This window comes from Salvia splendens, chromosome 8, assembly GCF_004379255.2.
Source record: "Salvia splendens isolate huo1 chromosome 8, SspV2, whole genome shotgun sequence".
In the NCBI taxonomy this organism is placed as follows: domain Eukaryota; kingdom Viridiplantae; phylum Streptophyta; class Magnoliopsida; order Lamiales; family Lamiaceae; genus Salvia; species Salvia splendens.
In genome coordinates this window covers 12,726,291-12,739,308 of record NC_056039.1, presented here as the reverse complement: position 1 = coordinate 12,739,308, position 13,018 = coordinate 12,726,291, and the positions used below count along the sequence as shown (strand labels likewise).

The following is a 13,018-nucleotide window of genomic DNA, read 5'->3' as shown; positions in this document are numbered from 1 at the left end:
GAAGGGAAGAAGCGGCAGCCGAACAGAGCAACAGAAGGGGACAGAGAGAGAGAGAGTCATGGCTACTCCAACCGCAACCGAGTCCGTGCAGAGCTTCGGCAGGAAGAAGACGGCAGTAGCGGCCACCCACTACAAGCGCGGCCGCGGTCTGATCAAAATCAACAGCAAGCCGATCGAACTAGTGGAACCGGAGATCCTCCGATACAAGGCATTCGAGCCGATCCTCCACCGCCTCGCCGGAGTGGACATGCGCATCCGCCGACCTCGGGAGGTAACGGGTTTGGTTTTATACAAACCCAAGGATTTCTCCTAAATTATGCCAGCCCCCCCCCCCAAAAATTATGCCAAATTAGGAAATCGACCCCATGCTTTGAAGGGAAGACCCCCAGACTACTTGAAATTAGGTTTTGACCCCTTGTTTGATGGAAATTCTGATATTAGCCCTAGTATAGGTGAGTTTGTGTCAAAAAACCCTTTTGCTCCCTTAGAAAAGATTTCCGATACATTTCATGTAAATAAAAGGGCTAATATGACGAAGGGTTGGATTTTTTATTGTGGGGCCACAGATACTATGACCCCAGATAGGAATGACTTTATTAATATGAGTAAGATTACCAAGACTTATATTAAGACAGCTAGTGGGGAATTGATCACTGTTGAAGGATCTGGCACTGTAGAAATATCTCCTACGTTGCGTCTCAAGAACTGTTTATATGTTCCAACTTTGTCTCAACGATTGATGTCTATCAGTCACGTTACAAGAGAATTGAATTGTACTCTCCAGATGCACCCAAATTTCTGCATTTTACAGGATATTCGGACGAAGAGGATACTTGGGCGTGGCACTGAGAATTGTGGACTCTACTACGTGGACGAGATAGCTCAAACTGGTAGTGCGATGCTGGCTCACGGGTCTACGAAACAAGAGGTTTGGCTGTGGCACCGAAGACTAGGACATCCTTCCCCTGGGTACTTTAAACTACCTTTTCCAAACTTGCCTGTTCCTACTGATTTTTTTTTGTGAAACTTGTGTTTTGGCTAAAAGCCACCGACAGTCGTTTAAACCCTCAAACACTCGTGTGCAATCTATTTTTTCTTTGGTACATTCTGATGTGTGGGGTCCTGCACCGTTTACTGGGGGGAATGGTTTTCGATACTTCGTTATATTTGTTGATGATTGCACTAGGATGATTTGGATCTATTTCATGAAACATAAGTCTGAAGTTATGGATAAGTTTGTCTTATTTTTTAAAATGGTTCAAACCCAATTTCACACTTCAATCAAAACTCTTCGATCCGATAATGGGAGGGAATTTATTAATGGTCCTATGCCGAATTTTTTCCAAGAAAATGGAATGGTCCATCAAACTTCTTGTGCTTATACACCTGAACAAAATGGGGTAGCCGAACGGAAAAATAGGACAATTCTGGAAATAGCCCGAGTCCTAATGATTGAATCCAAAGTCCCTCAACATTTTTGGTCAGAAGCCATAGCTACATCCGTCTACCTCATGAATCGCCTACCCACGAAAATCCTAAACAAAAAGACCCCACTTGATATCCTATCCTCTCTGTCTTAAATTCCCCAACACTTGAACCTTCAACCCCAGATCTTCGGTTGCACGGTCTATGTTCATATTGCCAAACACGAGAGAACCAAATTATCCCCATGTGCTACCAAATGTGTCTTCGTTGGGTACGGGGTAAACCAAAAGGGCTATCGATGCTTTGACCCCAGCACCAAAAAGATCACCACTACCATGAATTGTAATTTCTTAGAGACCGAACTTTTCTACCACACCCACCTTAGTAGTCAGGGGGAGAATGAGTCCGATAGTTCTGTGGACTATCTAAGTTGGGTTGTGCCACTTCCAAATTCTTCGATTGAGGACCTAACAGAACCAGTTGTCACTACCGCCGAGCATGTCTCGTCAAGCGAGTCTTCTCAACCACGATCCCTCGATCCTTCTCCACCGATATCCGAGGTAATTACTGAACCGAACATCCATACGGTTGATACTGACCCAGCAAATGCAGAAACATCGGAAGAAGACAACACAGTTGACAGTGACACTGGGAGATATGTTCTTCTTCCCCGTAGCACAAGAGGAATTCCACCAAAGAGATATTCTCCGGAAAAGATTGGGAAGAAAAGCAGATACGGAGTGGCATATTTTGTGCAAGGAAATCTGGCAAAAATAGCAAGAGCATTTGAAGCTGCCCTATATGATGAAGAAGAGATTCCACAGTCAGCCGAGGAAGCAATGAAGCATAAACACTGGAGAGAGGCCATGCTTACTGAGATGCAGGCACTAAAAAGGAATAACACGTGGGTCAAAGATAAGTTGCCCAACGGAGTCAGAACTGTTAGTTGTAGATGGGTGTTTAGGATAAAGAGAAGGCCAGACGGCACAATAGAGAGATATAAAGCCAGTCTCATGGCAAAGGGATACACCCAAACCTATGGCGTCGACTACGCTGAAACTTTTTCGCCCGTGGCAAAAATTAACACTGTAAGGGTTCTATTCTCGATCACTGCCAACAAGGATTGGCCACTTCATCAATTTGATGTGACAAATGCCTTTCTACATGGGGAATTGCCGAAACCAGTCTTTATGGAGCCCCCGCCTGGGTTCACTGACGAGTTCCAGGGAGGAGAAGTGTGTAGACTACAGAAGACCCTATATGGACTGAAACAGTCCCCGAGAGCCTGGTTTGGGAGGTTCACGGAGGTGATGAAAAAGTATGGGTACAGATAAAGCAATTCCGACCATACGTTGTTTATAAAGCGAAGAGGGGATAAAATCATGTGTCTGATCATATATGTGGATGACATGATTCTTACCGGGGATGACACTGAAGAAATGGCGGAATTGAGGAAAAATCTATTCAGCGAATTGGGGCCGTTGAAGTATTTTTTGGGGATAGAAGTACTGCGATCTAGGAAGGGAATCTTCATAAATCAGAAGAAATATGTGCTGGATTTACTTGCTGAAGTTGGGATGATAGATTGTAAACCCGCAGATACTCCAATGGTTCAAAACCACGGACTACAGATAAAGGAAAAGGCAAAGCAGACTGACAGAGGAAGATACCAACGATTGGTCGGTAAGTTGATCTATCTGTCACATACAAGACCAGATATTGCTTATGTTGTGGGTGTTGTAAGCCAATTCATGCACGCACCCCAAGAGGATCACTGGGAGGCAATTTTGCGGATTATTCGGTACTTGAAGGGGACAGCCGAACACATGATCTTTTTTGAGAAGCATGGGCACCTCCAGATACATGGGTTCACTGATGCTGATTGGGCCGGAAACCCAAACGATAGGAAGTCTACAGCAGGGTACTTTACTTTTGTAGGAGGTAACCTTGTGACGTGGAGGAGTAAGAAACAGAAGGTGGTGGCACTATCTAGCGCAGAAGTAGAATTTAGGGGTATTAAGAGTGGACTGACCGAGCTACTGTGGCTACGGAAGCTTATGAAGGAGTTGGAACTTTTTCCATCCCAAACGTGCAAACTGTTCTGTGATAATAAGGCGGCGATAAGCATTTCGGAAAATCCAGTCCAACATGATCGTACAAAATATGTGAAAGTTGATAGGCACTTCATAAAAGACAATATTGAAGCTAAGATCGTTGAGATGCCTTATGTCAAATCCGAAGATCAGCTGGCGGACATATTGACAAAGGCAGTGAACTCGAAGTCCTTTCGAGAAGTATTGTGCAAGTTAAGTATCGGGAATCCCATTACTTAACTTGAGGGGGAGTGTTGGAGAAGATCACGAAGATCACGGAGGATATCCTCCTAATTACCGAAGATATGGGGGATCATTCTCTACTAAACATAGAAGATACCAAATCAATGTAATTAATTGTCTTATTCCTTGTATAGTTTTCCCTAATCCTATATATGAGTGCTAATGTATAATGAACAAATAGATGAATAAGAGGAACCCTTCTTTACCGATCCAATTTACCGTGTAACACACTTATTCCACACCATTTCAGGCAATTTTCAACCTAAGATGAAACCAAAAGCTCCATAAAAACTCCTGCCCAAATAAAATACTAAGAACCTACTCCAACAAGCAGAAATCCCACCTCCAATTCAACTATAATGACTTGTTGTGAGCAATCAAATTCCATACATCTCAGCCCAAATCCTTGCATTGAATAAAGATTGCATTTTTGAAAGAGTGTTTATATAAACACATCAAACTATGCATGAAATTGAAAATGCAGCAGCAAAGCAGAAATGAAAAACAGAGTGACAGAGATCCAGGTGAAAGAAACGCAAGAAAAAGCGGTATATAAGACAGAACATGATCCCACGAGAGAAGGAGGAGAAAGAGATTAGAATCGGCGAAAGGAGAGGGTCACCTCATGATCTCATAAAACGCATCACTACAAAATTGGATCTTTCGGCTGCAACATACAGTCAGATTGGGAGTGTTGTAACATTTATTCTTCATGGAAATGTACCAAAATGTTTTGTCAAAAAAGTGTAAAAAAATTGCAAAAATACGAAATATGAATATATTTATTAAAAATTCCCATGTTTTGTTTTCTAGAGAATGCGAAGGTACAAATATCAAAATTTATAGATCATAGTTTACTCTAGGGGTGGGTAGGTACGGTATACCTTACCGAAACCATCATAACGTATACCTTACCGAAAATTCGATATGAGAAAAAATCATACCTTTATCTTACCAAAATTTTCGGTATACCGAACTTCGGCATACCTTATTTTCGGTATGATAAATTTCAATATCGATGCCATACCTTATTTTTAGTATGTCATATCTAAATTCCGTATACCGTACTTTTGCGGTATACCATAGTTTTACAGTATATCGGACTACAATACGATATACCAAAATATCATTATTTTGTAAATAATTCTAAATACAAACACAAATGAAAATAAAACTTCAAAAATACTTAGAAAACATGAAAATTAATCAAACTCAAACATATTCAATAAAAAAACTGCAACAATTAAACTCCACACAATCACATAACGTTCAACGATATTTGTTTGGAACTAATTTAACTAAAATCTTATATTTGTTTGAAACTAATTGATTCAACGATATCAAGTTTTCCTAATTGAGTTTATTTGATTTTATATTTACATGATTACCCGACAACTATAATGAGGCAAGATTTGATTTCTACATGTAAATATTTATTTGTTTGGTAAAAGTATGAATTTACTTGATATAATTTGGCATATATTGATATCGGTATATACCGAAAATTATGGTATATACCATATTTTTGGTATATACCTAAAATTACGGTATATACCGTATTTTCGGTATACCTCGGTATATGAAATTCATACCGTCACCGTACCGAAATAAATCGGTAAGGTATGATACCTTACCGAAAATTGCGGTATACCGAAAATCCGGTATTTTCTGTATTTTTTCGATACGGTAAGGGAGGTATTTCGGTATTTTTACCCAACCCTAGTTTACTCTAAATATTATTTGTTACATTTTTATTTTTTTTAACTTATGCATATCAATAATTATTTTTAGACTTAAGTGGAAACATATGTCTCTTTTACGAATATGGTCTAGATAATTAAGTTTTATACTTCATCCATTTTACAATAAGAGTTACGTTTTGCCATTTTGGTCCATGTTACAATGCGAGTTATATTTCACTTTGACCCAAATAATATATTTTCTTTGAATACGTAATAGTCAATTTATTTTTGTTCGTCCATTAGAATTATACTACGGATGATGTGGATCTCACTCTCTATTAATAGTATTTCAACTAAGATAGGTTTAAAATTGTAAACGTCACATAAAGCTTTAGAGATCAAATCGTACAAATTCTTTTTTTAATAAAAATATAAAATTTTAAGTATTAATAGACAAAAATACCTAAATATGATAGTGTTGTATCTAAAATGTCAAATTCTTCAAAAAATTGTTAAAATTGCTCGTTCGAGTGAAAAACTAAAGAGCTATATTGTGCATTATTTAGTTATTATCTCAGCATTAGTGTGTTTCTGTCTATCATGAATTAAGAATTTTGACGTTCTAAAATTAGATATAATTAACTTTATTAGCTTATGAATAATAAATTTTTAAGGTATATGCACAAAACACAAGGTAATTAATCTAGTTCGTAATCTATTTTTCTTCGTATATCTAAAATTTCAGATATCTTATATTGGAGAGCTAATGAAACGATTTTAGTGAATTTGATAAATTTTGCATGGCAACTGACATTCTAATACACAATGACTATCTGGTCATTACTCGGTGATTTGTCCCTTGAATTGTTCTGAACTTCCATCCAATTTGTAATATAGTGCGCATAATAGAATCAGGCGGACGCAACAAATAATATTGTTGGGGTTATACTTTCAAAATTTTGTTTACAATACTCCCTTCGTCTCTGAAAATTTTTCACATATCATTTTCTGCAATCATTTTGGAAAAATAATAATAAATAGTTAAAGTGCAGAGAGGGTAAAGCAAGAGAGAGAATAACGTAGATATGAGTCTTCTCTAAATTATTCCTTCTCTTACTTTACCCTCTCTACACTTTAACTATTTATTGTATCATTTTTCTAAAATGATTGCAGAAAATGAATTTTCAGGGACGGAGAGAGTACAATTGTTAGATGATTTAAAAGTACATTTTGTTTAAATGATCTATATGAAAAGTACAACATCTGTACCACAATAGGAGTCACATATAATGTTAAGAAATGTAAAAAAAAAAGTAAGTTGAATAAGTTACTAGACTATGAGTCTCACTTATATATATTAATTTTATGGTAAAATGTGAGTGAAATAAGTTAGTGAAATGTGAGACCTATTTACCATTTATAATAAAAGTGAAATGTGACTCTTATCGTGAGACGGAATGAAATAACAAAATGTGAAGTGATAAAGTAATAAAAAAAATATAAAATATTTAATACTAAGAGGCATCCCCAAAGTAGAAGGGTGGGACATAGCGTGGAGTATTTGGTAAATAAACTTGCACATCACAAGCATATACAAAATCAGTATTGCATTGACACGTTTAAATGGGTTATTTTTCAGGCAAAAACACATATAAAGGTTATAAACTATATTTTACCAATTAAGTTTTTCTATGAATTTTTGTTTTATTATGTTCTTATAGTGATTAAATTAAGAAAAGAAAAATTAATCAAATTTTACAGTTCATTAAATAAAGATTCAACCAAATATAAAGTCAAAATATAAAAAACTTTTAAATTTAAAATACATTAGTATAAAGACCTAATTATACAAAAATTATAAAAGATCGAAACAAAATATATTGGTACAAAGATCTAATAAAATAAAAATTTATAAAATAATCTAATGAAATAAAATATATCAGCACAAACTTTTAACTATATTTTGCCTTTTATATTCAATAAATAAATAGTGTCAATAATATTGATCAGTATAAGCTTGTTTTTCTGGAATTGACTACTATAGTAGTAGTCAAAGGTATGTTAATGTCATCGAATATTACGTCGATCTAACCGCATAGAAAAGGAACCTGTAGGAGGAGTATAATACGGAAAATAAAATTTAATAGGAAAATAAAATTTAATGCTCAACTTTAATAGGAAATCAACTACTCCACATACTAGAGGTTTTTAAGGAAAATACAATTTGATGCACTATAATTAAGGAAAATCAGTAAGATTTAATGCACTATTATTAAGGAAAATCAGGTATATTTTCGGAGATGACTGACAAAGAACAATACATTATATTACATTTGAATGGAGGAATAACGATATAAGTAAGTCGAATCTAAAAGTTTCCATATTACTTTACATACAAAGTTGGTTCATTTGGACGCAGGAAATATGATACTATTTCCATTTTTCTTGAATTTTCTTTGTTATTGTTTATACCAAAAATGATCTCATGCGTTCAACGTTCAAACTTGTGTGCATTCAAGACATTTTGCTTTTCAATAAAATAATAATAATAATAATAATAATAATAAAAAAATAGTACCACCGACAATGACATATAAAATTTCATACAGTACTAGGTTGGTGTGACATGTTTAGATTACAAGAAAATTAGGCGAATGATATTACATAACACATGGTCTCAAATTCCCTTATTTATTTCGCCTACATTTTAATCTGTCCTCACTTCCCTAAAATCAGCACGTAAAATTTTCCAAATCCAATCTCACTTATAATGCTGATTCTGAAAAGAATAAATCTAAAGCACTCATAAATCTCAAGAATCAGTCTCATTCTTCAAACCCATATGCTATTTCCCATTTCATGATGAATCAATTAATTTAAATTTCTTCTTCTTATTCTTGTTTATGTGCATTCATTCCATGATAGCGAATAAAACACCCCATTTGCCACCACAATTCTGAATCATCCATTTTCTTTTTACCTCGTACGATCAAATGCCTCATGTTCTTGCATTTTTGGCAAGAAAATCAGCTGCATGATCTTAATTCTTAGGTTTTTCATTTCATGACATGTTTGATTGGGTTTTCCCATTTGGCAAGGAACTGGCCCTTCTCATTTCTTGTGGTTATTCAATTATTTGTTGTAAAGATTCAATTTTTCTGAATGCCCATGTCCTGAAAAGTTATAATACCTGCCACATTCTTCTTTAGTAGTGAATCTTTTTTTGAGTTGGTAGCACACAAGAATTCTTGATTTGAAAGGATGAAAAAATGCTCCTATTGATTCCATCAATTCTCTTTTGGCTGGCTTCTCTGTTCATGTCTGAATTGGGATCAAGACTAATGAACAGAACAACACATTCCTAAGTATAGAATCCATAAATTGAGTTAGTTAGAAAGAGATGCAATCTAGAGTGGGAAGTGTGAGCATATTAGAGGAAGGCCAAATTCCTCCAAGGATTATTATACACCAACGCAACAACCATCTGCCTCTTAGGCTGCTGCTTCTCTTCCTCTTGTTAGGAGTAGGCCTAGTGTTTCTCTATGTCAGTATGTATACATACGGCTGCATCCGCATCCACGACTTTTCCTCCTCCAGGATCCAGACCCACCAGGCCTGCGTTCAACGCTTGGCGAGCTGGACTAGGCCTCCATTGACCCTCGTGCACGAGATGAACGACACAGAGCTGTTTTCGTGCGCCTCATCATCGCTTAACAAGCTCCCCTCCAACAGGACTCCCAAGATTGCATTCATGTTCTTGACAAGGGGGCCTCTGCCCCTCTCCCCTCTCTGGGACAAGTTTTTCCAAGGCAACGACCGCCTTTACTCGATCTACATTCACTCCTCGCCTACCTATGATCCCGATTTTGACCCTTCTTCCCCCTTCTATGGCAGGCAGATACCTAGCCAGGTATTGATATAACTCTGTTGGATATCTCATTTATATGTTTGACAAGTTTTTTAATTTTCTAGCAATTTTTCATGTTGTTGTAAGGTTGCTGAGTGGGGGAGGATGAGCATGTGTGACGCGGAGAGGCGCCTCCTTGCCAACGCGCTGCTGGATGTCTCGAACGAGTGGTTTGTGCTGGTGTCGGAAGCATGCATCCCACTGAAAAACTTCAGCACCATCTACACCCACATATCCCAATCCCAGTTGAGCTTCCTTGGGGCCTTTGATGAGGACAGTCCGAACGCCCGGGGGCGGTACAACTGGGGGATGGAGCCAGAGGTGAACCTCTCGGACTGGCGAAAGGGGTCCCAGTGGTTCGAGCTTAGCAGGAAGCTGGCAGTGGAGGTTGTGCGGGACGCCTTCTACTACCCGAAGTTTAAGTACTTCTGCAGGGCGGACAGCTGCTATAGTGATGAGCATTACCTGCCCACAATGCTGACCCTGCTGTCGCCGCGCCTCCTTGCCAACCGGACCCTCACGTGGGTCGACTGGTCCAGGGGCGGGCCCCACCCGGCCTTGTACGACGTGGGGGAGCTGACAGAGAACTTCTTCAAGGATGTTGTTGATGGTGAATCATGCATGTACAATAATCACACTACCAATCTATGTTTTATGTTTCTAAGGAAGATTGCTCCTTCTGCATTGGATCATTTGTTGAGCCATTCGTTGGAGTTTTTCGGATTTTGATGGACTTCTTTTTTTACTATGAGATAGAATTTTGGATGTGTTGTTGATGTGAAGATTCATTAACGAAGAAATTGGGGAGAGTGCCATGTTGGTTTGTTTGATGAAAGTTGAGTTTTGTTCGTACAATGATAGAGCTTGCTTGCTAATATGTCTAGCCGAATGACGACTTTTCCCGAATTTCTATCTTTATTTTGTTTTGTTCTTTTTTCGCGATTGATTGGTTGGTTTTCACTCGATTCTTCTTCGATGTGTCTGTGATGGAATGGATTGGTTTCTTTATCTAAGAAATCGACTTATGAAACATGGCCGTCAAGTTCCAGAGGTTCCCAACTTGTCTCCTTAAATCATCCAACTTATCCCAAAGGTCTCTTTCTCGAGCCGCGGGACCTTCAGCATTTGACATCCAACCATAACCAAAGCTCTGATACCACGTTGACATCAGGAAACTATGGTGAAGTAGGAGATGATACAAGGAACCACTCAAAACAAATACTCTCAACTCAAAGGAATCCACATAAGAATTCAGAGCAAAGAAATAAGAAGAATCATCTTCTCAAACAAGCACCGCCCAAAGTAAGTTTCCAACCGGCTGGTTTGAACTCTGGATTTTTTTTGTAAAATTAGCGAGCCAAATTCTTCTGTTTAAAACCATGATTTACCTGCATGTACATTGGTAGAGAGAGATTCTTGTTTTTTTCCTTCGAATAATGGTTGCCAATGTAGGAAAATAATAAAGAAGACCGAAAGTAGGAGAATTATGATATTTTTCTTCATTGAATAAAAAGAGAACAATGAGTCCTATTTATAATACTAATTCTCTAACACCCTAACTTGGTGATCAAGAAAATAATCATAAGCATATATGGAAGATATGGAAAATAATTGATAGACAAATTAATAGAGATATGGAGATATTTCGTATCAACTCCCCCGCGGTTAAAATTCACCTTGTCCTCAAGGTGAGAACCACGACACAACGAAGAGCGACGCGAACAGAAGTTTTGGCGAGCTCTCCCCTCCTGGATCAAACGGACACAGAATGGTTAAGCGTCTCCATGCACCAATTCCTCGGCGACCAGATTGGCTGCTTGATTGTATATACTCTCCATAGATAATTATCTTCAAACCGGTATAAGCACCTCCTCTCTTGTTCAAACAAATCTTAACATCTTGAGATGACACACGAGCAACATGAATTGATGTGATGATCTACTTCACTTCACCAATAGAATCCTCCTCCAACACCTCTTCTTCCTCACTAACATCGAGGATGTACAAATGCAAAATTGGGGACGGTTGGGGCGGTTCGTCGTCGAACAATTTCCCCTCATCCCCACTGACAATGTCTTGGTTCGACACGTTTCCTGTATGAGAATAAGCAGCCTCACGATCTATGAATTTAGTCGCTTCTGTTGCTAATATAGAGTCCGTGGACACCAACCCCCTCTCTGGAATATAACAATGCTCCCCTTCCACCATACCACGATTAGAAAAGCAATCGAAATCTTTGGGATCATCACATGAATATTCAATCTGAGCATCTAAAATCAAAGAATCTGACATTGCCCCCTCTTGCTCCCTCATTCGAATGAAAGCACCAATTGTTAAGAGAGATTTCTCTTAACAAGATTCCGGCGTCGCGATTGCAATCGTCGGAGGGATAAAAGGTAGTCGCGGGAGCTTTGCACGTCGATCAAACCAAGAACAATACGAAATTGAAATAAAAGCGTGAAAATAAAATAGAAGGATAATTGATATTTCTTGATTGAATTCAAGAATACTCGAACAATGTGTGTCAATGCGCGAAGGGATCAACCGTGCATCAGCGTCGAGCGATGTTGATTGATGTTTCATACTTGCAACATCACCGACATGCAAATCCACATAGAGAACGACAATTTTCGTCAAACCTTTTGGAATGACATATACAACTTCATCTCCAACAAATGCACCTAGTTCAACACCTCCTTTCTGAACAAATTCTTCAGATTCTAATCCAAGCTCATCCGTAAACAACCTTCTCCTATCTTCTATTCCTACTTCAAGCTCATGCTTTGTTGTCTATGATGCAGCCTTGTGCTCATCAACATGGACTTGAATCTCCGTTCTCTCTTCACATTCATGCATATTTGTTTCTAACTCCTTTATTGAGCTCGGAACTACAGCTTGTTGAGGCAGATCAGAGGCCAATGGTGGCGCTGTCACTGGCAGTGGCAGCAGCTCAAAAGGCGGTGCTAGACTTGGCTATCGTGGCGGGCAATCTGATCGCGATAGTGGTGGCGGCTGCTGGTAGTATTGGTGAGGCTGGTTTGTAGCGATGGTTGTTGTTAGTGGTGGTTCCCAACAATAAGTCTGTTGAGCCTGGGGCTGATCGTATAGCTGAAATCCGAGCTGTTGTTGCTGGATAGGCCGCGGATCCCAACAAGTGGGTTGTCTGAGAGCGGTGTGGTGTTGCTGCTGAGGCGGTTGATAAGGCTGATCATATGGTGAGTATCCCTGCTGCGTGCACAACCTTGGCGGGTCCCAACAAGAGGGTGGTGGCGGCGAGTACAAATCTGGCCCATAGGACGATGGTTGCTGATACGCAGTTTCCTGGCGCAGCCATGGCGGGTCCCAGGAAGTGGGCTGACGGGCTTGGTAGGGATGGTGTTGTGGGTGGAGTCGCCCATCCCGTGGATATGTGTCACGACCGCCCTTACTAAGGATAGTGAAGAAGGGGAAAACGTGACGAGGGGAGGGACTAAGGAGCGGGGAAGAAAAGGGGGACGCAATGAAAGACAACAATAAAGGACGAGATTGAATATGAAAACCCAATTAACTTCAAAAAGAAATATTTTGGTCTATCGAATAGTTAAACAACGGATTAATGTCTCAAGGTAAATAATGTCATAACGTAGTGTGGGGAAAAATGTAAGACTTTATCAAGAACGATTCGAAAC

The 13,018-nt window shown here is 38.8% G+C and overlaps 1 protein-coding gene across 1 annotated transcript; it reads left to right on the top strand.

Annotated features, from left to right (window-relative positions):
- Positions 1-8,199: 8,199 nt before the first annotated feature.
- Positions 8,200-10,205, top strand: LOC121743734 (glycosyltransferase BC10-like). Its single transcript, XM_042137088.1, has 2 exons — positions 8,200-9,353; positions 9,438-10,205. Exons 1-2 carry the CDS (start codon positions 8,844-8,846, stop codon positions 10,077-10,079), a joined length of 1,152 nt encoding a protein of 383 aa, XP_041993022.1. The 5' UTR covers positions 8,200-8,843; the 3' UTR covers positions 10,080-10,205.
- Positions 10,206-13,018: the final 2,813 nt, after the last annotated feature.

Excerpts from the sequence above, each read along its gene's own strand:
- LOC121743734 (XM_042137088.1), top strand. The coding sequence starts at position 8,844 with ATGCAATCTAGAGTGGGAAGTGTGAGCATATTAGAGGAAGGCCAAATT. Across the intron at positions 9,354-9,437 it reads GCAGGCAGATACCTAGCCAG|GTTGCTGAGTGGGGGAGGAT; the intron begins GTATTGATATAA and ends TGTTGTTGTAAG.